The sequence below is a fragment of the Uloborus diversus genome, chromosome 3, assembly GCF_026930045.1.
Source record: "Uloborus diversus isolate 005 chromosome 3, Udiv.v.3.1, whole genome shotgun sequence".
NCBI lineage: Eukaryota > Metazoa > Arthropoda > Arachnida > Araneae > Uloboridae > Uloborus > Uloborus diversus.
The window spans coordinates 146,403,077-146,430,998 of record NC_072733.1 but is presented as its reverse complement, the minus strand read 5'-3'; the positions used below and the strand labels follow the sequence as shown (position 1 = coordinate 146,430,998).

At 33.6% G+C, this 27,922-nt stretch overlaps 1 protein-coding gene across 2 annotated transcripts in view; it reads right to left on the bottom strand.

The window, feature by feature from the left end:
• Window positions 1-10,003: 10,003 nt before the first annotated feature.
• The window catches only part of LOC129218700 (uncharacterized), a 135,263-nt gene continuing 117,344 nt past the window's right edge, over window positions 10,004-27,922 (bottom strand). For both annotated transcript variants that reach the window (XM_054853022.1, XM_054853023.1), the window contains 10 exons: window positions 26,254-26,415; window positions 24,763-24,864; window positions 24,098-24,205; window positions 23,705-23,902; window positions 20,674-20,810; window positions 18,438-18,599; window positions 14,649-14,851; window positions 13,883-14,052; window positions 13,075-13,180; window positions 10,004-11,972 (listed from right to left, as the gene is read on the bottom strand). In XM_054853022.1, coding sequence (XP_054708997.1) covers window positions 11,915-11,972; window positions 13,075-13,180; window positions 13,883-14,052; window positions 14,649-14,851; window positions 18,438-18,599; window positions 20,674-20,810; window positions 23,705-23,902; window positions 24,098-24,205; window positions 24,763-24,864; window positions 26,254-26,415 — 1,406 coding nt within the window. In that variant the 3' untranslated portion in view covers window positions 10,004-11,914. The remainder of the gene's footprint in view (window positions 11,973-13,074; window positions 13,181-13,882; window positions 14,053-14,648; window positions 14,852-18,437; window positions 18,600-20,673; window positions 20,811-23,704; window positions 23,903-24,097; window positions 24,206-24,762; window positions 24,865-26,253; window positions 26,416-27,922) is intronic.

The following is a 27,922-nucleotide window of genomic DNA, read 5'->3' as shown; positions in this document are numbered from 1 at the left end:
CATTATGCATTGGTAATAGCATATTTGAGTAACGGTATACATGTTTCGCTCCTAATTTAGGATGATTTTCTTAAAAACTATGAACGAAATATGGTTACACATGATTTTACTTTTTGTTTTTGCGCCAACTTCAAAAATTACGTTTAAAAGTATTATCGATGGTGTTCAAAGAATAAAATTGTTTTTCACTTTTTAAATCGACTTTGAAGTTGGGGTTCTTTTTTTTTTTTCAAAATTATTTTATTACTTATTCTGGTTTCTTTCTTCTCCTTTCTTCCCAAAGACATCAAACATTTTTCGGTCACCGAAACCTGACTAATTGAAATCCGATTTTTGCATCAGCACTCCTTATGCCTGTAAACAAGTGACCGAGCCATTTTTGTTAGAAAAAAATATCCTGCTTTACACTCCCTCTCTGCACGTCTCGCAGCGGTCCGCTTTACGAAATGTAGTTATTTTGAATTTTGATAGGTGATCGCATTAATGTGACTAGACTATAGCGAGAGCTGAATGTTAATTTGTATTTGTGTAGTTAAAGTCTAGTCATTAGCGGTTATTTTATGCGAAACATTAAAAATTTCTTACCATAAAACAAAAGCGCTTCAATATGTACAAACCTACTTCAAATTATCTTACTTCCAATGCGTTTAAAGGCCATGTCACACGTAACGAAATTCGCTCAACTTGCCCGTTCAACTTCAAGCTTTCATTCAACTTTCTCTTGCAGAAGTTGAACAGGGTTGCCAGGCTCTCAAACGAAGGGTTGATTCTAAACGTGGCTTCTGTCTACCATTTTAGGCGAGTAAGCACAATGTACTCTTAGCGATGTGTTTTGGATTTAATGGGGGGGGGGGGGGGGTTCCTCAATTTATTTTAAAGCTGTAAATAAATTTCAGTTTTGAAAGTTGCAATCCTTCGAAATTATGAGAAAGTGATTTATAAACATCTTGAGTTTACTAGCTCAAATCGGCGATAACAGCCCTTTTACCTAATAACTATGAGTAAAAGCAGATCTGGATCTATAAACTTTGATCCCCCCCCCCTCCCCCGATAAGAATTGAATAAAAACATGGAAGCTTTTCTTCACTTTTTTTTAAAATTCAATATTATTATTTATTTATGTTTTAACTCGCTATTTTAATTTTCATACAAAGGTTTTTTTTTTTTTTTTAATTATTTTGCTTTTGAAGGAGTTTGAAATTCTTCACTCCTGATTTTTCTTTTTCTCATTTTACGTATAAGTTTATTACAAAATCAATGGATCATATAAGATTTTTTACATTAAAAATATTTGTTTTATTCATCTTTCTGAGTCCAATAGCAAGTTTTTTTTTTTTTTTTTTTTTTTGCAAAATGTAGGTAACTCTTATGTAACTATTACGTTTTTTACCTTGATTAGTCTTGTTGCTTTTCATAACGTATTTAAAGGTTTTTTGAATAATTTTATTTGTAACGGACATTTTCGTCTCATGTATTTATTTCACATTTGCTGATTTTCCAAAATAAAATCTTTTAGTTATCCTGATACTTTACAGAAATGTCCCTAATGTGTTTGCAACGTTGAAGGTTTAAGTGTATTCGTTTATTTAAAAAGTTTTCCAATTTCTTGGGTCGTTGCCCCTTCCCCCCATCTGCAGGCATGCAGATGTGGACCTGAGTAAGAGTCGATATTTATAAATAACTTGCCTATTAATGTAAAAGTTGTTATTTTTAAACCAGTAAATTTGTCTACCACTTTAAAATATGTGACAAAAATTTAACAACAGCAATTATAAATCAAGTAAATGGACATTTCTGAGTTATTACTCTTAAACACTTATCTGCCCAAAACCTGACTAAAAATGTTGTATTTACTATAAAATTACTGCAACAAATGATTCTCAGTTAAAAATATTTTGATTTCATACATACACTAAAGGAAACTTTCCGACTGTTTTAGATTTAAAAAAAATATATGTTTAGTAAAAAATCTCAAACAGAATGTTGATTTAGCAAACTGCTTGTCTGTAGAATGAGAGAGATGAATAAAAGAGCTACTATCTGTAAAGGATAAAATAGTATTTGAAATAGCAATATATTGAATAGTAAAAATAATAATGAATATTTATTCCTTAAAATTTTTTAAAGCTGAAAGTGCAAGGCAATGCATACATTTGTCTAGTTCAATTTGCGAACTTTAATAAAATTTTCATCTTTAGTGAACATTTACATTTATTCACACTCTAAATCTTTTCTCCTCAAAGCGTGCAGTGATAAAATACTAATTTCAAATCCTTTTGCACGAAAACTCACCTCGTCTAAGTATTATTATTTTGCTATTGAATGTACACCAAGTGTAGTTGTTAAAATAGAAATTTTTTTAGCAATACTTAAAAAGTGGAATAACAAAATTTTCTACTTTTATATATACATGCCACTGTTTTAATATGAAACCGCTGCACATGATCGATTCTATTTTATCTTTCTAACACATGCACATGAAATTTATTACTTAGAAAGAAATCAAACGTAAATTTTTAAATAGTGAAGAGTATAAAGTACTAATTGCATAGTTTACAAGTTACGTAGAACGCAAGAATACTAACTTTTCTATTGATTTAGGCAGGTTTGTACTACTTTTCATAGTTTGAAAAATTGGACTTAAAATGGTTCTATTGATTAAATTGAGTCATGCACGTACATTCAATTAAGTAAGAAATTGTGAGTTGTTTTACTTTTGTTCTCAGGGAAGAAGAATGCTTCATAGATGTTTTTACAGAGCATACTGAAAGAACATTATCTTTTATAATATATACCAAGAAAGAAAAAAATTAAAAAATAGTTCATTTTTCATAATATTCAATTCTTTAGAGAAACTGACACATAAAATTTATACATAAACTTTATTTACAATAAGTTACATACACACACACTCATATGTATTAATATATAATTTCAATTACATTTCAAAATTCAACAATAATTAACTTCGGCCTGGTACAAACAGTTTTTGACTGCAACCTCTATAACTGCATCTGTACACAATCACATGAAATTCTTTCTCAGATAATCTAAAATAATGAAAACAAATTAGACAAGTATATAAACATGAATATTACACATGGAGGAGGACAGGCAAAGTACCCCCTATCTTTTATGAAATCAATGTATTTCCGTAAAGTATAAGCATGGTGTGTGTGCTGTTTTTAAACAATCAACCAATTGCTTCACTTGAACGCAGTTGATGTATATTTTGATTTTCCGACCCAGGATCATGTGAGCTCTACTGTCCATTGGCATCAGCTCCCCCTCAGCGGTGGTATCCATGCTGCCCTACAGGCACACACACAAGTGACTACGTAAACAGATGCACCTACACCCACACACGCCACCGCCCAAGATGAGGGACATGCTCGCAGAGGTTGATTGGGTAAAGTAGAGAGGATCGGATATAAATAAAGTTGATTTCGGGAACAAGAACCAGCAGTAGAAGTAAGAAACCCAACGAGTAGGGTTTTGCTCGTGTTTGTGAAAAGCATAATTTGAATTCAATATGTCAAAATGCAATTTTTCATTTTATTTATTTATTTTGATGAAATATGCATACAGTATGCGTTTACCTCTTCTAGGGGCAGGGGAGGCAAAGGTATGCACTAAATTAATATTAAAAGTAATATTCTAAAGATGATTTGCAATAACAGCTCACTGTGTCTGCGATATAAAGAAATAGCTTCAAGTTAAAAAAAAAAAACAGCTACATTTTAAAGAACAAGCATTAATGCAGATGTATTACATTAGTTGAAAAGCTTTTTTAAAGGTTTTGTTTCAAGTATAAGTAGCTATTCAACCAATTTCAACTAAAAGTCTCTTCTCTGATTACTGTTCTTAGGAACATCAAGTAAAATCAAGTAAACATTTCAAGTCAGAAGAAAACTTATCAGCAGTAAGTTACCAGTTACCTCCCCTAATCCAGAGCTAAGGCCAGAACCACATGTAATCTACCAGACAGCCCGGTTATCATATTCAGAGATTGCAGTTTCGTTCTTATTAGAACTCATCAGTCCGGAAGAGCGAATAACCGAACTGGAGGCAGATGTCATCTCAGCGATAACAACTGCCTCCAGTCTCTGGATGTGATAACCGGGTGTCTAGTATTTTACATGCAGAAGAAAACTTAAGTAAAAGATGATAAATTGTAGCACAAAAAATGCGTTGTTGTTAATAACAATTGATCTATGATGTGTATATCCTTAAATGTTTAGGACACAGGAGCTAAACATTTATTTCATTTATTCATTTGTTTATTTTTTGGGCATATTTCAATTGCATGAATTTAATTTATTAAAGAAAAGAAACTTTGTTGCTGTTAAATGTTTGGAAAGTGAAGCTTATCTATGAATTAATTTTTAACTTTGTGTATGTGTTATTTGGCCAACTTTGATGCACTATATAACTCTAATACCAGTTGAATTTCAGTAACCAAATTGTAATCATAGGTTCGAATAATAAAAAAGTGCTACCTGTATCAATTTCATTGTTTTTCACTCTGTCCCTCTTAAAATATTTCGCTTTAAACTTTGCGAAAATGAAATATTTGACCAACTTTAATGCCCTATAACTCTAGTACCAGTTGAGTCTCAGCCATCAAATTGTAATCATATTTTCGTGTCATAAAAAAGGTGTTACCTGTATCAATTTCATAATTTTTCACTAAGTCCCTTTTGAGATATTTGACTTTAAACTTTGCCAAAATTCAATTTTTTCCAGTTTTGAAAAAGTTTGCAAAAAAAAGGACAAAGTTCTCAAGTTTAAAATTTCTACAACAAGTAGTCCTATATTATATCTACACAAGAAAAAAAATTAGAGTTGAGACTCTCCTCCATTTACTAATTTTGTAGCACTAAAACTAGTATTTTATGCTAATTTTCAGTTTGTAATTGTTAATTTTTTTTTCTTCACCTTTTTCACCATTTAAATATTATTTTGCAAGCAAATCGTCTTATCTAGAGCATCCTTTTGGTAATGTAGGATTTTGTTTTGTCCTGATAGCTGTAAAATTAACCGAGTTAGATGTATTTACGTAAAACTTGTTTTTGGTTCAAAAACGGCAACTAAACAAAATTAAAATGGCGGGTTAAAAAAAGTATGAGCCTAAAAAATTTTCTTTCAACACTTTTGAACTCACCTAGTAGTGAGAATTAACAGGTAAAAAAATAAGAAAATCAAAAATGTCGAGCAACACGGCCTATGTGATTTCTACTGGATTGACCCACTACCGTTGCTCTGCTTCAGATTGTTTACAAACATTCATTGATTTGGCAAGATTACACACTACGAGATTGGCGAATTTGGCAAGAAAATTCTTACGACGACTTTAAACTAGAAATCGACCTTTTAACACAATAATAAGGTGGAGGTTTATGAAATATTACGTTTTATATTTGTTTTTAACAAAAATATAGTAATAAAGCTCACCTGAAGTTATTCTAGCAGTTTATTCCATTCCTTGCACGCGCTGTTGATTTTGTTACAGGCGGCCATTTGTGTTTTGACGTCACAGGTCAAAGGTTTGCTTCCTCCTGATTGGCTGAAAGTTGAGGTTGATCCAACTTTTTTGCCGAGAAGATAAAAAGTTGAATGGAATACGTTCAACCAGGGCCGCGCCGTCGCTATGTGCAAAGTCGTGCGGCGCACGGCAGCGCCAGAGCCAAAAAGGCGTCGAGCTCTACGAATCAATGCTCCGAATGAGAGAAAAAATCTCCAACCAAAAAAATAAAATTGAACTTTTCATTTTTCTATTAAAGTACCTGTGAAATTATGCTGCTCATTGAAACAAACAATCCTCCTTGCTGCCTATCTATAAGGGGGAAAAACTGCCTTGTTTTGTCTGAATATGCTATTCAGAAGCGCAACCTTTTACACTGAAAACTCCTGATGCTAATTAATGCATACATCGGCATTTTTCTTCATATGCGGAGCTATGAATGTTATTTCGGTATGTCTATAATTTCACAAGGTTGAGCATACGAAGCAGCGCAAGAAATTTGCTATTCCCCATTTTTGTTCTTGCGGTGAATATGTTATAATTTGTGCAATATGTCTTTTTGTGATTTTTAACTACTGTCCCTGGTAATTTAACTGCATCATGTTATCATAAATTAAAAAATACGGTAAGCACATTAGCATATTATTTATTTGTGCGTAATATGCATTTTTTGTAGACAATAATTTAGATTAACTTTTAGTTCCGAAAAGTAACGACTTGATCATGATTACTCAATTCCTTCACCTCCTTTTTCTTCAACTATTTGTGTATTAAATTTAAGAAAGAGCTTTGGACAATGTGTTTGTTCTAGACATTAAATTCAATGCCTTTTTAACGACTTTGTAAGTTGGAAGTATTCGTTTTAACGACAAGTTTCAGTTTTAGATTTTAAAGCGGAATAGCCTCTGCAATATTATTCTGTAATTCAGAAATATAATCAGTCACCTCCTGTTTCGTGGAGCAACCAGAGTTGTCCAGAGGACACCCCTTTGGTTGCACCGCCCCCTGCCCCCTCCCCTCCAGAATGCTTACTTGAATGTATTTCAAAAATATTTATTTCTGAAGGTGGAGGGGGGGGGGAACGCGTGTAACAAAGTGATTTTAATAAGGAAAAATAATGATGTTGGGTTATAAAACTTTAATATCCACAAATTGGTCAGCTACTCCCCCTCCGTCCTATTTCTTTTCTTTTTTCTAGTTCGCTTGAAAATAAGAAAGTTTTCAAAATGCTACTCTGGCGAATCGCTCCCCCCCCCCCCCCCCGCTAAAAGCATTACGGAGCATCTCAAATTTCGTTTCCAGATCTTCAATTACACAAAATTTCGAGAATGCTCCCGAATCTGAAACAAGATCGCTTGAAACTCCGTTCGAAAATCACCTAAATTGCGTTTTTAGTCACCAAATGTGGACTTAAATCACGTTTTTAAGACTTCATTTTCAGAAAATATTCGGGCAAAAACCCCCAAACCTCCTTTCTTAAATATCATAAAAACTTAAATTGTTCATAAGTCTTTTGAAGAACCTAAGTTGGAATAGCCTCCGAACCAGGGCCGCGCCGTCCCTATGTGCAAGGTCGTGCGGCGCACGACGGCGCCAGAGTCAGAAAGGCGCCAAGCTCTACCAATAAAAAAATGCTCCACATGAAAGGAAAAATCTCCAACCAAAAAAAATAATAAAATTGAACTTTTCATTATTTCTATAAAAGTAGCGGTGAAATTATACTGCTCATTAAAACAAGCAATCCTCCTTGCTGCTTATCTATAAGGAAAAATTATTGCCTTGTTGTGTCTAAATATGCTATTTTCACTGAAAACACATGATGCTAATTAATGCCTACATTAGCATTATTCTTCATGTGTGGAGCCATGAGCGTTATTTCGGTATGTATATAATTTCACAAGGTTGAGCATACGAAGCAGCGCAAAAAATTTGTTGTTCCCCATTTTGATTCTTGCGGAGAAATGGTATATTATAATTCGTGCAATATGTCTTTTTGTGATTGTTAGCTATTGTTCTTGGTATTTCCAATATACTTGGTATATACATATATTGTACAGTAATTTAGATTAATTTTTAGTTCCGAAAAGTAACGACTTGACCATAATTACTCAATTCCACCACTCCCCCCCCCTTTTTTTTCAACTATTTGTACATTAAATTAAAGAAAGAGCTTTGGACAATGTGTTTGTTTTAGATATTGAATTTAATGCCGATTAACGATTGTATGTTTTAGAATTATTCGTTTCACCGGCAAGTTTCAGTTTCAGATTTTGAAGTGGCATATCCTCTACAATATTATCCTTCAATTTAGGAATATAATCAGTACCCTCCTGTTCCGTGGCGCAACCTGAAGGGGTAGGGGTCCACAAGGCACCCCTCTGGTTGCACCGCCCCATGCCCCCTCTTGTCCAGAATGCTTAGTTGAATACTTTTCAAAAATATTTACTATTGAAGGAGGAGGGGGGACGCGTCTTTGGAAAACAAAGAGATTTCAATAAGAAAAAATTAATGATGTTGGGGTAAAACTTTTTTTTAAAAAAAACTTTATACTTTTAAAATGAAATCTTTGAGTTAAAAATTCTCAATAGTTTCAGCTTATTGGCAAGCTACTCCTCCTTCGTCCTATTTCTTTTTTCTAATTTCTTTTTCTTTTTCTTATTTTCTATTGATCACGTGAAAATAAGAAAGTTTTCAAAATGCAACTCCCCCGAATCCCATCCCCGCTAAAAGCATTACGGAGCATCTCAAGTTTCGTTTCCTGATCCTCAATTTTGGAAAGCTCACGAATACGAAACAACATCGCTTGAAAATCACTTAAAATTGCGTTTTTGGAGCTTCAATTTCGAAAGATTACCGGTCCTAATGTTACCAATATGGTCTTACAATCACGTTTTTAAGACTTGAATTTCAGAAAATATTCAGGCAAGGGCCTCCGAACCTCCTTCTCTTAAAAAATAAAAAATTAGGTTTTTCAAACATGACTTACGAAAACTTTAAGTTAGAATAGCCTCTGAACCATTCTCTTAATATCATAGAATACTGCTTAGATTTTTAGGACTTTAATTTTGAAAAATTTGGCAGGGAGAGCTCCAAAATTCGCTTATTGTAAAAATCTTCAAAGTTGTCTGCAACTGCGTTTTTGGAAGTTCAATTTCGAAAAATTGAAGGGGAGAAAAGAATCGATTTCTATCTATAAAAAAAAAGGATCTGGTAGAATCCCAGTGTTCCATCACTTATTCTAACGTCAATAAATATGGCCTATAATCACGTTTTAAATCTTCAACTTCTATAAATTAGCGCGGGGCCCCTTGCATCATCCCCCCCTCCATAACACCAGAAAAGACCGTCTAAAATGGCGTTTTTCAAACTACAAGTTTCAAAGTTTTTCCGGGAAGAACCCTCGGACCCCTCTTCTTAAAAGAGATATTTTTTTCAATTTGTACCCCCTCCCCCCTAAAACTATTTTCTAGTTGCGCACACAGCTCCTGCTGTCATGTTTTGACAGGCACAAAAGTTTATTAATTGTTCATCACTTAGAGATTAGATAGATATTCAAGTGACTTTAACTTAAGATATTAAAGTATTTTCTTCCTCCAAAACACATTTAGCAAATCAGAGGAGTTTCTGAACTCGGAATAATTTCGAGATATGAAGTAAAAACGTACACCATATTGCGAAATTAAATATTCACACATTTATTTTGTATCAACTAAATGCCAAACTTTTTTTTTTTTTTTTCATTTTATATTTGTCTACAAAACCTCCCTTCAGGTGTTAACTATATTTTCCTCGAACGCCAGAGCATAAAGGCGCTCAAAAGACATTTGCACGACGGCGCCGATCAGGCTTGGCGCGGCCCTGCGTTCAACCTCGGAAAGCATAGCACACGGGGATATTCCGGTCGGAATTCGCTCTCGCGGTTGAGTCGAACCGAAGTTGATCGTCAGGTTGAACGAATTTCGCTACGTGTGACATGGCCATAAGTCTTAGAGCAGGAATTAAAATGGAGAGCGCAAGTTTAATCATTGGCTTAGAAAAAGCTGACTCAAAGATCCCAAGTTACGTGAATCAACAATGACGAATGGATGGCACGTTTTGCGTGAAACAAGCGAAAGGAACCTGATTTCTTTCAATGCTTTGCTTTAAAGTCTACCTCTTGATTTGGGGTCTTGGTTTCACGAATGAAAGTCTTCGCTCTCATTTTATCTCTTCAATGGTTTAAATTGTGTTCTTTATAAACAATTACCGAACAGCTAATCCAGGCTGGAATAGCCATAGCAGAGCTGGAGACAGTACATCAAATGCGTAAGCTCCACTTTATATTGTTTATTTATGAGAATTATCTTCTTTCGTTTGAAAAGTTAAATTTCAAAAATACCGCTTTTAACAGCGTGGAATTTTCAACGTACTACTTATCAACGTATAGTACTGATCTGAATTTTAATAGAAATGAAAGACAACTTTTAAAAAAATGTTTATTTAACGTATTTTACATTAGAGTGATTTTCAAATAGTAATAAATTCAGTAACTAATTTTTACTTAAGAATAAAACACTGCGGTAGAGTCTAAAAAACTTGGCCACATGCTTGCAGGACGAAATAACACCGAGCAAAAATCCTGTTGCTTGCCGCATTCCCAACAGCCCAGCTTTTACAAAATCGGCTAATTTTTGGTCCACATCAGACCAAGTTTTCTAGACTCTTCTGTAGCATTTAGCTACAACGAATGTTTTTAACTACATGCAGTTTTTTTTTTTTTTTTTTGTCATTAAATAAAGGATGAACAAAAAATGTCGTTCACCAATGCTATACAATGGGATTTCAATACTTGGTTTTTCGTGTATACGTAGCTGACTTTAAAAAGGTTTAAAATACTGACTGATGATAACACTATCATATGTCACTTAAGAAAAAAATATTACAACATAAATACTCAAATGAAATATCTGTATTACTCTAAAAACGAAATCACACTACAAAACGAACACGGAATGCATAAAGAACATTACTTTGTCAATTACAAACAAACAAACAAAGTGTACATTTATTGTCAAACAATATCAGTGTAAAACGAAAATGGAAGTCTTAGATGATATCAAGAAATCCATGACCTTTTAGATTTGCTTGATTTTTTTTTTTTTTTTTTTTTTTTTTTGTTTTGACGTTTTCCTTTGGACTGATAATTATGAATAGTTTTGTCAATCAATCCTTTTGCACCCCCCCCCCATAAGTACACCTAAGAAAAGCCCTCCTACAATTTTGAATTACAGAAAGAACTTTAAAAAGTGCTAGCAGAAGGAAATAATATTCTTTTCCAATAACTGACTGCTACTCAAAAAAAAAAAACACCTTTTTGCAAAATTTACTATGGTTCTTACACGCAAAGCGTTTGTTCACTTCCCAAGTTCGTTTCTATGGAGCGACAATTAATTTTTTTGAGTTTTTTAACATTTTGAGTGATTAATTAACAGGTCTCTTATATAAAACTAAAAGTAGAATTACTTCAAATAAAATTAGTTATTTCCTTAGTTTTGTGGCTTCTACTAATTAAATATTCGTTTTACTAATGCACTTAAGTTGAATAGTAAGGGGAAGCCTAACACACCGATTTACAATAAGCACAGCATGCTTATTCCGTTCAATTTCTTACACTAATTACGAAGACTATAGTTTCAAGATACCATATAGTTGTAATTGAAATATATTCCGTGGCATTTTTAAGCTGTACTTCCAGTTTTTATCTCTCCTAGAATGAGTCAATTTTATCAAAAGCAACTAACACTTAAAAGTTCACAGACTTACAAAAGTGAACAACTTTTTGTGATATACGTAAAAAAAATCATATTTTTCCTGCAAGAATTACAGTTCAGACTACACTAATGCATTAAAATTGAAAACAGAAAATATCAGTTAAAAACTAAATGCTTAAAATTAGCTCAGATAAAAGGTTTAAAAGCCAACTAGAAAATATTTACAAACATGATAAAAAGAGAACTCCTTATAGTTATTCTTCTTTTAAAATTAAATTTGAAACTAAAATCAATTTATTTCAACATTCAAAAAATCTTTTCACAATTGTGCATAAGTGAACTCTAGATACATAAAACCAACAAATGCATAAAACCAACTTTATCATAAAAATCTTTACAAAGTTTTCTCAAATGCAGTTTCCAAATGATAGAAATTTCCTCATAACACGAAGCTACGATTTCCTGAAATACTTTATATAATTTCATAAAGTGTTCCAAATGTCAGTACACCATCTTTTCTAGTACTTCATAATTGAAACATTTAGTATAGTACACCGTTTTTCAAAAATGACTTCATTTTTCAATTATGAAGGTAAAATAGAACGTTTAGATAGCTTCATGAGCTGTATCTAAGCACCTATTAGTTCCATTTAGACAAATCTAAAGCAGAAATTTCTTCACACCACATGATAGGATTGCTGAAACAAACAAAAACATAATCAGGGATAACTTTTAAATATTTATGTGTACATATATCGTATGTATCGAAAATTACAACTATGCAATGAACTGTTGGATACCGTTACTTGAGACTTTTGAATTCCTATCTACGTGAGACTTTTTTATGCGATTCCTATCCACCGCACAAAACAGGTTTGAGTACATTAAGGTCGGAATGTATTTGAAATCGCGGTTTCCATTTAACCTAATTACGTTTTTTTCTTATTTCACGTTGTTCAGAAACTAATTTCACATGGAATACTAGCTGCCAGGGCGCTAGATTAGTCAACCTCGGTGGCCGCCTGGACTTTACCGCCTAGGGCGGCTCGTGACACTCGCCTGCGGCGGGCTGGTGGACATCTCCGTTAACTCGAAGTACCCCGAAGGTGTATTTCGGATGTTTCGCCTGCTTCTTGCCGCGTGTGACGTTGAAAGAACGCGTTTTATCGACTGCGGAGGAACGTAAATTAATCAACCTAGGGTGCCCATCCCCTTCAAGAGCAATGTCACAAATAAATAAAGGGAGAAAAAAAATATAAAAAAGTCTATTGGTGTTAAATCACAGCTGAGGCTCCGCGCAGTCCAAGTAATGACATCAGCACAGTTACTGAACTAAGAGTGCAGAAGAGCAAACGTTGCATTTTTTGCACTGCGCATACCGCCATCTTACTAGATCTACAGCTTCCCCCAGAGTCCTATTAACAATTTTTAGTCAAAAAATAATCAGCTATCGTGCCTCTGTATAGCTTTCGGTGGAATCTGAGGCAAGTTGAGGTCCTCAACGTGCCAGACGAACACGAGGATAACTTGTGTTATCAATTAGCATGCCAATTTCGCGGACTTTCTTCACAAACTTGCTTACAATAGTCGTGATTGGTGTTTTATTTAGATCAAAATTTCCTTCAAAATGTAGCTTCAGTATAAAACATTGACTTTTCAAACAAGTTTTCAGTAATTCCCACCGTTTTTTGCGAGTTAATCGGTTTATTTTGTACTGTGGGGCTTCATACTAAGTATTTGAAATTAATTTAACGCACAAAACTGTGGCCAATGTTCAAATGAAAAGCGTAAATAACCTACCTTTCAGAAGGCATCTCAAAAGGATATTTCTGTACACTCTGGATATTATCTGCATTGTCACATATGATACGAGCTGTACTAGATTTATAAATCTCTTTTAGCTGATCTGAAAATAAAAAGAGGTAAAAAGCTTGACATCCTATTCATTTTTATATACAAAAATAATAAAAAAACCCAAAACAACCGACAAATCTCAAAATATAATTCAGGTATTTCATGGTTTAAAGTTATAAATTTTATTTTATGGGAACCTTGTACCATGTACAGTATTGTTCACATTTCAAATACAGGCACAGGCATTTCTTCTGGTTTTCTTCATCAAAAGATACAGAAAATTCCTCTTACATATCCCAATTCCACTACTATCTGGTAATATGGCAAAAGTACCGATACCAAACCCTTTATCTAAAACCGACACTACTTGCTTTATTAATTTAGAACGGAAAAGTCATAATTTGGATGCCCCAGTTTAGTACGGCTAGTTAGTGAAAATAGTACCAACGTAAGCTTTCCAAATCATAATGCATCCCTGCTATTAAATTACCGAAAATTCGACGTCTTCTTGAGATGCAGTATTAGGATCTACCTTATTTAAAATTCATTTCTCATATTCTTACAGTAATAGTTCGTTTTCAAAACTTATATTAGGAAAAGTTTACTAACAACAATGCCAGATTAAACACACCAATTGCAAATTGTTTTTCTTCTGAAAAAAAAACACATGATTGTTTTTCCAAAGTGGAATCATAATTTTTATGAAATGTGAAGTATAAATACAGCTTAACACTTTTAATAAATGTCATCTTACCTTCAGTGAAAGACCCAGCCTGGTTTCGGTTTTCGAACCAGAACCTATCACCTTTCCTGGTTTTCTTAAACTGCCGTCCAATGATGCATAAATAGGTAGGGCCTAGATGTGATCCTCCGACATGATTTTCTGCTAAAGCTCCAGGAATTAAGTCTATGTCATCGATAGATCTATGAAAAAAAGACTAACTTCAAGGAAGAGTAATATCAAAACTAATACATGAAAACCGAAATGCGTAAATATCAAAACCTATATGTAAAATTGAAAAATATGAAGTGAAGCATTCAGAGAACGACTGTCCCAAATGAATCATGGTCGTTTTTACTAGGCACTTCTGTCTCTTTGAAAACTTGATTATTTTTTAACTGTAAGTAAAATGTAGACCTGCTCAAAAGAAACCACCCAGCAAAGACAAAGACATGCCTGTTTACCAGTAGTAATTCCTTCAGCAAGAAGTAATATTTCATTTGAATCATAATACCCAGCACGAAGTAAAGTACGGTATAGACTTGAAGCGTGACCCATGGTATTCTAGTGGTTACGGCTGATTGTCTTTCACCAAGACAACGACGACCTAGGTACTTCTAACAGTATATGGTTTCCTTTTTAAAAATATCATTGTTTTTAAACTTAAAAGTAACATAGTTTTAACTGAATTGAAGAAATGTCTATTTAAAACAGAATTATTATAGTTTGCCATCTAGTGTTATTAGGGCTGTTACTTTGTTGAACTTAATTATAAAGTAGCATGTCTAACGTTACTTACTCGTAAACTTCTTTCAGACTATCAGCTCTCTTCTCGGCCATAATTTCATACAGATCATTCCATTCCTTAACTGCAGGTAGTCCGCAAACTTCTCTCCATTTGGTGTAACCTGGTAAACCATGGTCTCTTCCTCTTTGAATGCTAACAGCAGCCAAATCATGCCCATAATCAACTCCAGCTGGCTGGAAGAGATGTTCACGAACCTATGGGAAAAAGTTTGAAATAAAAGCTCGTATCAGATGATAAAAAGGCACCAGAAACTACAATTTCTTAGAAACCTTCGTTTCTTCTGCATCGATAATTAAAAAACAATGCGTGCATTACACACGTAGAAATTTCCTTGCAAATTGCGATGCACTTTCTGAGAATTAAAGCAGCATCGAACAATGTCAGTAAATCACAAAGAAAAGTAGTAAAAGGGTCAAATTGCCTTTTTAATTATGAGTATGTTGCAATTCTTTTTATTTTTGTGCTTTAAACTACACTAATGTAACCCATTGTCTTGACTTAAATCAGTAAAACATGTATGTTTTTAATTTTTCTTGAGCTCGGACAAAAGCTAGGTTATGTATTTAAATCAATCAATTACGAAGATAAAAACTCACTCTTACCACGTATTAGACCTCTCATATGCTAAAACAAACATTTTTATCTGTGCTGAAAATATATTTTTTTTTCAAGTTGGGTAAGGTAAAACGAGATAACATTTGAGTCATGCTAAAGTTTAAAACTGTACAGACGGAGGGTTTTTCCTCGGGCATACACATTTGGAGTTAAAAGCTGCTAAAACTCTAGTCAGTAGGGGAAAGAGGGGCGCATATGTGAACAATTTTTTTTATTTCTTAATTTCTCAAAAAATATTATCAATTTTTCAATACAAAAGTGTCCCCATGATTGAATAATCTTTTTTTGTGCTCCGGATTTTTTCAGATTTTTTAAAACTGATTTTATTACTTTATAAAATTTAGAAAAAAAGGTCTTCAATTGTTCACCCCACTTGCCCCTAAAGGGGGGGGGCACATGCGAACAAGCCTGGATATCCCCTCCCCTACACGATTGAAAAACCATGAAAAGCATCATATTTCAACGAAAACCTCTTTAATATAAAACATATACCTACATGACAATTACATATTGAACGGCCTATACTATGTCCATTTAAATTGTTCAGTAACTGTCAGTAAGAAAATTAATTGTTGAAACTACGAGTATATAACTGCTCACTGTCAAATTGAAAGTTTCACTGCACATTATACTCACTGGATCGACAAGAAATTAATTATAAGAAAATTATAAATAAAATAACAATACAAAGAATATTTTATTATGTTAAGTTTTTCTTGATATACTGCCGTGTGCAGGTAAACGGCAATAACTGCAGATTTTTCGATTTTCACTTTTTTGCATTTTTAAAATTTTTGTTACTATAGTTTTATGGTACAAATATTTTCATTTGGCTGCCGCAGAAAAAAAAAAGCATTTTTTTATCAGTGGTAATTAGCAGTAGCTGCTTTTTTAGCATCATTTTGCGGGAAGTCGGCAGTATGTACATACTGCTCTTTACCTGTCCACGGAAGAACGAAAACTTTCTCCCGTGGGCAGGCAAACGGCAGTAACTGCAAATTTTTTGATTTTCATGAAATTTTTTGCCCACATGATCGTTCTGCCGCGGGAGGGTAAATGGCAGTAACTGCAATTTTTTCCATTTTCTTTTCTTTTTCTTTTTTTTTTGGAATTTTTCAAATCTATGCTTCTTCAGTTTTATGTTGCAAACATGTTCATTTGGTTAGCGCTAAATAAAAGCATTTTTTTATCAGTGGTGATTAGCAGTAACTGATATCATAGTTACATTATGCAATTAATCAGCAGTATGTACTTACTGCTCTATACCTGCCCATAACCATTGTCTGGAGAATGGAACATAAATGAATCGCCGCCAAAACTTGAACCAAGACGCATAAACGGTTTTCGCGATTTCTTTTTAGCTCAACGTGCCAGGTCGTATTTTATCTTTCGGCAAAATTTGGGAATTACCGTCTCTCGTCCTTGAGCGAAAGAGATACTTAAAACGGGGGGGGGGGGATACTTGGGGAAAAATAATCATACTTTGTTTCAAATAAAGTCGAAGAAAACGATTTGTAATTTCAGTCCTCAAACATTTTTTAAAAAATCTTTGATTCTTCATATCCGTGTTCTAAAAACAATAAAACAAAATTATTTTTTGCTAATGTACAGTTATAGAAGATAACATACGAGTAAACACAAGTAATGCTTGGCAGACGATAAATAAACGTGTAACAACAGAACGATTCTATTCCATTTGTTTAGTTCTGTCGCAGACGACATTTTTCACAATTTTTTATATATACTAAGCTGCTGCACTTTTAGTAGTTCGATGAGAGCCATTATTAACACACGAAGCATTTCTTTCGCCTAAATTTTCATGGATATTTATTGCTTTATTGCAAAGTGCGGAACAATAAGCGATTTGTCGTAGTTTTAAAAATGCCTAAAGAATCTTCCAGTTGCCAAGTGACAACGTATGAACATTAAAGAGTTTTCGACAATGCCGTAAGCAATCAAAACATATGCCTTTTTATTTTATTTTTAAATTACATTTCATTTATTTATATTAAATTTATGTCAAGTGTATACACGGTATTATTTATTTTTTAAAGTAAAATATATTATTCACATTGCAATAAATATACTTCGTAATGACATATTTACTCCGTATTATGTTGAATTTGTAATTATTGGTTATTTAATAGTACATTGTGCAGTTACTGCTAATTACCAGTAAAAGTGCATGAAAATTACTACTGCGAAGTGCAGGTAAACGGCAGTATCTGCTTTAATTAAAATTTTGATTGCAAAATCAAATTGAAACAAACTGCCCAAAAAATACTTCGATATAAACATATAGAATAGCCTAAAATCAAATTTCAATATTTAATTGATATTTGTGAGAAATCAAAAACGCGTTTCTTCAAATATCTCAGAAACTCATTTTTGTAGATACTGCCGTTTACCTGCACACGGCAGTATATAGCGTGTTTCATCTTCATACATAATATGATGATGAATTTTAAAGTTATTTTAAACTTCAGTTTTTATTTAAAGGAAAATATTTTGTTTTTTTTTTCTTGTAAATATTATCTAATACTAAATTGCTCCCCAACTGTTTAGTATCAAAGAATTTAAGAAATAAAAAACAGTAAAATAAATAATCAATTAATTAATAAGAATGTAATAATAATTAACAATAAAAGTACGAACTGATTGTAGCAACATAACTATTATAAATCTCTACATTATTTTTACCCTGCACTAATATTTATACTGCAGAGAGGATATAGGAACTATTCACATATGCCCCACATGTGCCCCACCATCTACCTTAAAACTAATGTTCAAAAATAAAGAATTCTTAATTTAAAAAATCAAACATTGTGATTAATTTACTTGAATGTTAATATAATGGTTTGCAAGAATTAAATTTAGATTATTAGTTGGTTTAAAATAGTATGTTTTCACGCGAAGAAGACAGAGATAAAATTACATACAACACTTAATAAATCAAAGAAGTTGTCACCACTGAAACATAAACTGACTCATTGCTCTAAAAGTTTGTCCAAGAAGTAGGACTGATACTGCCATTACTTGAGAATTTTTCAAGATTCCTTGCTTGACGTTATCCAAGTAAAACATACCATGTTCAGATGTGCCCCGTACACACATATACCCCAGTTTCCCCTACCTGCTTTTGTGCCAGCAAATATTATTTACCTCTGGCGTAATGTAGCTGTCCACGGATTGAGTTCTTTGCAAAGCAGCTCCTCGAATCAACGGGTCAAGTCCATCATGGTATAGGATTTGAGGATTGAAGAACGTTTCGTGCAACGGAACCTGATCTTCCTTATTTCTGGATCCGTAAAGCAACAATTGGTCCTATAAAGAGTCAATAAGCGACAAAAATTATTTTTAATATATAGAAAAAAAACAGTATAGCATCAGAAAGAACACATACGTTTAAAATGGAATCTTCATGAGTACCGAGTTTTCAGACAATAATTAGCAACGAGCCTCATAATCATAGAGTTCGTAGCTAAATCAAACGATTCACTGCATTTGAAATAAAATAAGTCCTTATTATTTTAGTCTTTTCCAGATCGTCAAAATAAAACTTTCTAGAGAATGATCGTTAACTTCAGTCTAAACAGTCTTAATCTATGAGCATGCACGGGCATATTCCAAATTTACGGTGGCACCCTGTTGGATTCAAAACATGAGGTCACTCGCGTAACCTCTTTAGGGATCTAACCAACCCATTGACTACCCAAGTGGTTGGTACAAGGGTCCGCGGGGAAACCCAGCATAGTACTCTACCCAGCCATTCCTGAGGTGGGATTTAAGATATCCATTTCCTCGAAGCTGGCTATCTCAAAGATTTAAAAAATCTAAGAAAGTAATTTTTTTAAGCAAAATGAGATGCTTTCAATTGTGTTTTAAATAAAAGATTTGTTGACACTAACTAAATGAAGTGCTTTTAACTCAGTTGGAAAAACTTTTAAATTGAGTAGGGGGGGGGGCTAGCATTTTTTGTCATTTTTGATATTACGGTAAGATTTGAACTGAAGTGAAACCTGAAATGCGTCATATCATTAGAACAAATCTTGAGTAATATATTTATAAAACTACTATTAACACTATTATTGTTTTTCATGGCATAAAATGAAATGTGCTTAACCTCTATATTCGTCTAAACTTGTCCTGTAGCGGAGCTAGGTGTTTGAGACACATTGTGACACATATATAAAGCGTATAAGTACGTTGTAACACGTACAAATTATGTAAGAAATGCAATGAAATAGAACATTTTAAGTTAAAAATGAGAAAGTTATTCATTTATAACGTTCTTAACATAATAAAAACTTTCATGCTTTTTAATCACTCTGCAAACGAAATGAAAATAAAATTGTTAAATTACTAACACTGGTGAGTTCTCTTTTTTAGTGGCACATAAAAAAACTGTTAATCAGGAAAGAAATAAAACGTAGACAACCTCTAATTTTTCACCATATTAATCTTCTATTTAGTACAAAGTGTAGGTCATGTTCTACAGGTTTACCCATTTTTATAATCTCTCATTATCAACGCTTGTTGCAGTACTTGACTTGCAGTTAATGCAAATAAAATACGTTTTTTTTTTTATTTATTTTTTATTTATTTTTTTATTTTTTTTGTTTTTTGGTACATTTGACATTTGAGGCCATCTTTTGCATGTCATGTATTGCACTCATTCTTCTACTATTAGTCCAGAAACTTCGTATTGGCTTACGAGCAACATCCCTTTTTTCACATTTTGATTACTGGCAAAAGGACCTTGGTTCAAACTGTGACTGGATGTTCTGCAAATAGTTTAACTTTATGGGCCTTCAAATTTTATAGTGCTACTTGGCACGTAATATTGTCAAGAGGGAATAAGTGTCCACTTGGTGCAATTACATTTTGCCTCCTTAATGTAATTAACTTTTGGCTCTCCAGGGACATCCAAACAAAGCTAATTGTTTTATACACATACCAGAAGCAGGGTGCAAAATTTCGTGAACATTGGAGATGATGCTCATGATTCAAAAAGTGATTTTGTTAACATGGAATAATTCCATGATGGACCGTAACGATCGAGTTACATCATAAGAAATGAATAAGCATAATATAGTTATACTGTTTTAGTTATAGTACGATATTATAAGCTAAAATATTTACCTTCAAGTACAAAAACCGTTCCTCATTTCAAAAACCAACTGGCGCTTTGAGTAAACAAAATAGTTAAAGCCTAAATTACTTAGATAACTATGTTCATACTAACCACAATCTTGAAATCAGCGGGGGAAAAGTTACAATCTGGTTTTTTAAGAACTGATACAGTAACTATCCGAGAAACAAAATCTCCCCTACAAAGTGTATTTAAGATAACATTTATCATAAAATGGTAACTTTAGGAGATGAAACAAAATATTACCTGCGCCAAACTGTGTCCAAATCTAAATGCAGCAGCACCAAATACGTTGTAAACACTGGGATCAATTGTGTCATCATATCCTTTATATGTCTCATTGGGGTTAATCTTCAGCATGTACTCTTCTAATGCTTTATCACCTAAAATGCATTTCAATCTATGCATAAAATAAAATAAGATGGTTTTTTTGTTTGATGGGCGCATACCGGGACATAAGATAAGTCACGAAACATGAAATGTGGCATTCATATGTAGTTTTCTGCCGACGTTGTGCATCTTGGGCACGTAGTTTTGATAGGTTGTTCATTACAAAAATGTTAATGTGATTTTGAGCACGTTTTAACTCACAGAACACTGATCAATTGTGTCAGAGAATTACTTTTTTTTTCTTAAAATTCGATTCGTATTAATCTTCATATATACAAAAGTGAATGATCGAGTAACGCTCCTGACGTCATCAACAATGAAACTCGCTCCACGGCATGATAATTTGATATCTTTCGGTAATGTTTGACATGCAGGGAAATGCTTTATTTTGACGAGGCGGAACTGAATCCGATATCTAAACTGTTTTACTGGTAAGGCTGTTATTTTAGGAGAATGAAGAAACGAAAAAGTGGTCAACAATGAACGCTATCTACTGGAGTTTAGGGTTCATCTACTGGAGTTAGGGGTAAAATTTCAATTATCAAACTATCACCAAACAGGCACGTTCGTTCAAGTAGATGCTTCTTTCAAATGTAGAAGCAATTTTCACCCGTCATACCTTGACGGGCGATTTTCTTGTTTTAAATAAAACTTTAAAATGAGCAAGGGGGGTAGAGCAATTTATATATTTTTATAAAGTTTGAAAAAGATGGTTTAAAACGCAATTTTTACGAACTTTTGACACTGGTTGGTGCCCTATTTGTCCTAAATTGTTGCGAAATGATTGTCAGTTTCAACCCATGTCCGTTCGCGAATCAGTTATTGAAGTTTAGTTGGCAAGAGGGAGCAGCCCATTACTGGTTTTAATAAAAGAGTTAATCGTCATAAAAAAAATTCTTAAAACGTTTCACGTGAAAGAAGTACTCCAACTGTAAGGGAGAGTGTTGTACCTTGGGACACTTTTCATATTTTAATTTTTAACGTCAATTATTTTAATCAAAAAGTCACATTAAAATACCCGAACATACTTCTATGCAATATATTTTTTAAAATTCAGACAGTTTGAAAATAAAATATTGCCAGCCATTTAAAGTAAAAGTTCCAAGCTGTCCCAAGGTACAACATTCTATTGTACCTTGGGACACATTCTGTTGTACTATAAGAAAGTCATGATTCAGGAAACAGCCATATACTTGAACCAATTTTGCATCAGAAAAAAATCCATTGTAGCGAATTAAATTATGAATAATTATTATGAATAATGAATTATGAACTATTATCTAACATTAAATGTGTTTAAAAGACTACATAAGTTTAGAACATAGTTCCATGTTCCTAAACATATCTTAATTATTAAGAACCATGCATATGTTGTACCTTGGAACGTTTAATAAGGTACAAAATGTTTGGTTTACAATCACTTCGTGGTTTAAGAAAAACCAAAATGATGGTCAATCTAGATGCACTATCATTATTTTCTTATAAGCAAAATATTTAAAGTTCTTCTCTTTGACAAAAAAAATAAAATTCAGTTTATTAAATTTACAAATACAAAGACAGAAAATGAAATAAAAATGAAGAAAATATTTTCTTTCAAGTCATGAAATTTTTTTTCTCACAAAATCGTCAATTTTACTCATTTGATGCTGATTTTTACTATGGCACCATTTAGTGGTCAAGGTTACTATTAGAGACTACAAAAACATGGAGATAAAAATCGATTCTTAGAAATTAGCAATGTCCCAAGGTACAAACGTCCCAAGGTAAACACTCTCCACTACAGCACCGTTATTATTTGTATGCACGTTTTTAAATAATTTTATAACTGAAATGTCATGAATAGATTATTTTTTAAACGCATGGACAGCTTTTAGCCAGGGTAGCTTTTTAAAGGTTTAATGTTTATATTTGTTTTCAGACGAGAAAAACTACTATTCCAGATGAATCATTAAACGGGTACTTTTCTCTTCATTATCTAGCATTCTGATTCGTTTTCGTTTGTAAGCATAAGCGTAAAATGCAATAAACGTAAATAATGTAATGCAAAGAACGAACAGTTGGACAATGGGTCTCAACCAAATATTCATTTTTAGGATACTAAACCTAAGTTTTACTCCAACTTCAGGAAGCCACCCATAAACTAAGATAATATTAGTAAACGGTGAAAGCTTATTTAACTATCTTTGCACTCAGCTTTAAGGGAAACCAGGTTAAGGGGAAATAGTTGATACACTTTTTTACATTTTGATTTTTTCTATTTTTTGTTATTAATGTTACGTACCAAAATAAAATTTCATGTAATACTATTACTGTTTTCCTACCTATTAATGATTTCAAAACCTTTGTTGACACAATTGTTTTTCATTTAAAAACTCTGATGCTCAGGAAAATTCACAGGGACTTTTCCTTTATCTATGTGAAGGGGGAGGGGAACGAAAAAAACCCCGTTAAGCGTTACTGGTTTTGTATATAATTTCGAATAATTCAAAATTCTTAAGGTTTATGATTTAAAACCTATCGTTTCAGACTTAATCAATTAATCCTTCCTTCGAAATTTTTTCTCTTTGAGTTATTTGTATGAGTTTTTTCAATTAAGCAAGCAATATAAGAACAGTAAGTTACCGCTCCTATGCCAGAGCAAAGGCAGAACTACATGCATCATACCGACAGATTTCAAGGAGTTGACATCTGCCTTCAGCTTGGTTAATTCCCTATTTTAGACTGATGAGTCCATAACAAGAACGAAACTGTAGTCTCCGAATGGGACAACCCAGCTGTCGGTATAACGCATGTAATACAAGTACTGAATTTGGTTTGAAATAACAGTAGTGGCTGTATGCAAATTAAAAGGAACATGATTCTTTAACGATAACAAAGCCATACGCACCCAATAATGAAGGAAGAAATTCGTTATATGCTATGTGCTGCAACTCGGCAATAAGAATTCTTCGTGCTTCTTGGAATAATGTCTCATCAGTCCATTTCGGATTTAATTTATGCAAGGCACTTGCTATACGGTTATGTTCTCGGTACCATATAGTGAGGATTGCGGTCAGTTCAACCAACATATTGGCTCTTGAATCTCCTGAAAGTATATCATTATGTTAATAGTTTAATAAAGCAAATATTCATTATAGGCGAACAAAAAGAACAGCTTTAAATTTGAAATTGTTGCAAGTGAGAAACTATAGGCTATACGGTGTAACATATTGGTATGGGGCTACACGAGCCTACTCTTCATAAAACTGTTTAAGAACTTTCTCAACACAACTTGACTTACCTGCAGCGAAACATTTCAGCGGCTCAGAAGGAGTACCACAGCTGTAGCCCGATTTTTCAGCAAAAGACATGAAGGGAACATTGTTGATCATCTGCATCTTAAGCTGACCTAGAAAATTGTTTAGGTTTCAAAAAATTTGTCGAATACACATGTATTTCGGTTTTTACCATCCCAAATAGTTTTATCTCAATGTAACTTACATAGTCAACGATTGAACTGTATTGAAATAAGGAAATGGCTATTCCGAGTATGCTAAGGTTTCTGTGTCACATTTTGACACTATAGAGAGATAAATCAGTATTTGTGTGTTTGTGTGTGAGAGAGAGAGAGAGAAGAGAGAGGATGTTTGTTCTCTCATTTATATTTTTCTGTCAAGGAATTCTTTCCTTGTTCAGGATAAAACATGTGAACTATCAAATACCTGAAAGTGAACAATTGGGTCTTTTCTGCCATATATTGTGAGAGTATAAAATGTCAAGATAATGTTGCATTTTCAAAACGCAATTTTGTCTTCAATAAAAAATAAATTTTGCCTTCAATGAAAGATAATTATGTAAACATATTTTTCTGAAATTTAGTGTACATATTAAGTAATTAAGTCAAGATTAAGAAACTTTTGAAATGAACATTTTTTCAGAAAAACACATAAATGGGGCCATCATTACCCTTGTTAAAAGATCTCAACGACTTCATGACTTGTATACTTGAACCATATATTGTTGAACCATCCAAGAAAGATGTTGCTTGATTTAGCTGTTCTCGCCGACCTATGTTTTGAGGGAAAAAAGAAATAATGAGAGTAATGATAATCATATCTAATTGTGTACAATAGCAAGTGCAATTGATAATAAGTATTAAAAAACTGAGGGGGAGTCTTAAAATAGTATGGAAAAAAGTAGAAATGTAAAATCGAAAAAGGAACAAACAATTTACGTAATCAAGTGTTATTAAGAACATTGTTAAAGGTATGAAAAGGAGAACGCTTGTTGGTTGAGCCTGTTTTTACAGTATGTAAATAAATAGAACGATTAGGAAACAATTGCGTTGACTACGTTTTCAAATATTTTTGTTAATAAGAACAACTATGAGTTGGAAATATTTTTTTTTTAAGTTTTTCACTTTTAACTTATTTTTGGCATAAAAATAAATCCATAGCTGCATAAATGAATGTTTATTTGTGTGCGTGCGTGTGCATGAGTATGTGTATGTTCCTAATACAAATCCACAGTGTAAGTCGAATTTTTGCGAAATTCTGCACATAGGTCTTTTGATGATCAGGAATTCACATAAAGAAGATCGGAAAACCCGAATGGAGTCAAGAAACCTCATAGGGGGGTTTCCTTATGCAAATCCCCAGTTTGGGTGGGATCTTCACCAAATTCAGGTATTTTAATAAAGGCTTTTCCTCCCCCTACGTGTGTGGGGGGGGGAGAGAAAAAGCCCCAATGCTGGGTTTTCTTTGTGAAAATCCAGTTTACGTCGAATCTCTGTCAAATTTGGCACAGAGGTACTTTGATGCTTAGGAATTCATATACGGATTTTGATGTCCCTACAGGGGGAGAATCAACCCCCTTTGGGGGTTGCCTGCTTTAGGGAATTTTCACTAGAAAATCTGGGAAAAAAAAGGTTTACGCCAGATAACAATGATCAATTTTTTGGAAATTTAACAAAATCCAAAGAAGTCTAAATTTCAATTTTGAGTCAGAAAATTCCTTTTTTCTGACTATTGTTTTTCTTTTCATTTAAGCCTGATTATAGAGCATGCGTTACTAGATACATTTTTCACTTTAGAGGTGAACCATGCAACGCCAGGCAGCGCAGATAGTGAAAAGCGAAAAATTGAAAAATTAATTAATTAATTAATCAAAATAGCAACTAAAAATAGAGCAGTCTGTTTAGTTTCTAGTGAGACTACTATTGAATGCAAAATTGAAGCGAAAGAAGCCGCCAACTAAATCAAGAAAATAACGGTGAAAGGAAAAGAAAAAAAAATACGCTGATCTGTTATACGCGAATGTGATGTACGTGAAAAAAAAAGCATTGAAAAAATTAAAATTAAATATTCAGACGGGTTAATGAATTTTCCATATTAGTTCTAACATTTGATTTTTTTTTTTTTTTTTTGAAACTATTATTTTTACTGCTTGAATGCTTACCCATGCACTCGCCGTGTACAGGGAGTGATCGCACTAAGTTCAAGCACTTCACATTTCTTGGCCCATAGAAAGGATCGTCTTCAGGTACTTCAATTTGTAGACATTCTCGGGGCCGTGTCTGAGGGTATAATGCAAATCGCTCATCACAGCAAGGTATGCCACCTGGGAAGAAGCAAAATTAGTTGACAAAATCTCAAGTAAAATTAAAGTAGAAAATCAATAGATTTCTGTAAAAAATCATTTTACTTTCATGCAACAGACGCAGTAAGACGCATTTGTAGTTTGAATGTACCGCGCGCGTGTGTGTGCGCGCGGTACATTCAAACTACAAATCCACAGTTGTAGTGAGATTTTGGCCAAATTTGGAAGGAAGGTACTTTGGTACCCAGGAAGGGTCGTACGGTAAAGGTTTCCAGTCCCGTGTGTAAATTAATTGAAACAAACTCGAAAAATTGAGAAAACTAAGAAGATATGATATTTTATTTAAATGTATATAAAACCAAAAGTTTTTAGTGCGTAATATGATGCCCAGGACTTTTTACTAACATTTGGACACGATTCGGCATGGAATCCACCATTTTTTTACAGTCATTTATAATATTTAAGTCCTTGTCCCAAACATGAATTAGAGCAGTTATTGGCCTCTCCATAGTTGTACATTTCGTATGCAATAGACGATTCTTGCAAATATCCCAAAGATTTTCAATTGGGTTGATATCAAGAAAGTTCCTAGGCCATTCCAATGTCTTAATTTGGCTCTCAGACATGAATTTCTTGACCATTTTGGGAGAATGGAAAAGGTCTAAATCCTGCTGGAAAATCGCCGTTCCATCTGGGTATCGTTTTCTCAACTCTGGTAAAACCTTTTTTCCAGAATGGTAATATATTTCTCAGAACGCATCGTACGCTAAACAGGTTGCAAAGAACCAACTCCAACGTAACCCAAACAACCCCAAAACATATTCTTTTGAGGGTATTTTACAAATTGGTTCATGTTCTTTCAGTTGGAGATCTCTACACGTGTTGAGTTCTTGGGCCTAAGACAAAGAAATTACCTTCGTCGCAAAGTAATACTTTATAGAATATTCAGCAGTCCAACTCTTATATTTTAACTTCCATAAGTAGCGCTTTTTCTTCATTCGTTGGGTCAGAAGCTGTTTCTTCATCGGCCAAAAGGCTGCAAAAAAGCTTTTCCAAACAGTAGATGAGAGTAGCTAGAAAAGGACAGTTCTGCAACAGCCGGGGCAGTCGGGCAATGCATTGCCCCTGTGACCTCCGGGTTGCGCCTGTGACCTCGACTGGTTGCGCCTGTGACCTCACCTGTGACCTTGGGTTGAGCCGCCTCCCAGGGCCGCCGCGAGGACTCCTAGAAGGTTACGGGGGTTTTTTCCCGCGTTTTTGAATATTTTCGCGCCTTTTTGGACTTTGTCGTTTTTTTCTTCTAACCTTATGCGAAGATTTTCGCACGACCGCGTTTTCGCATGACAACGTTTTCGCGCGCCCACGTTTTTGGACTTTGTCGTTTTTTAGGGAATGGCAACACTTTGTAGAATATTAGGAGGTTTTTTTTTTACTTGTTGTCATGACAACCAAAGTTTTCGGGTGGCAACACTTGTTGCTATGTTTTAACTTTTCGATTTTTACTTTTAAGAACGTTCGTGGCGCCATC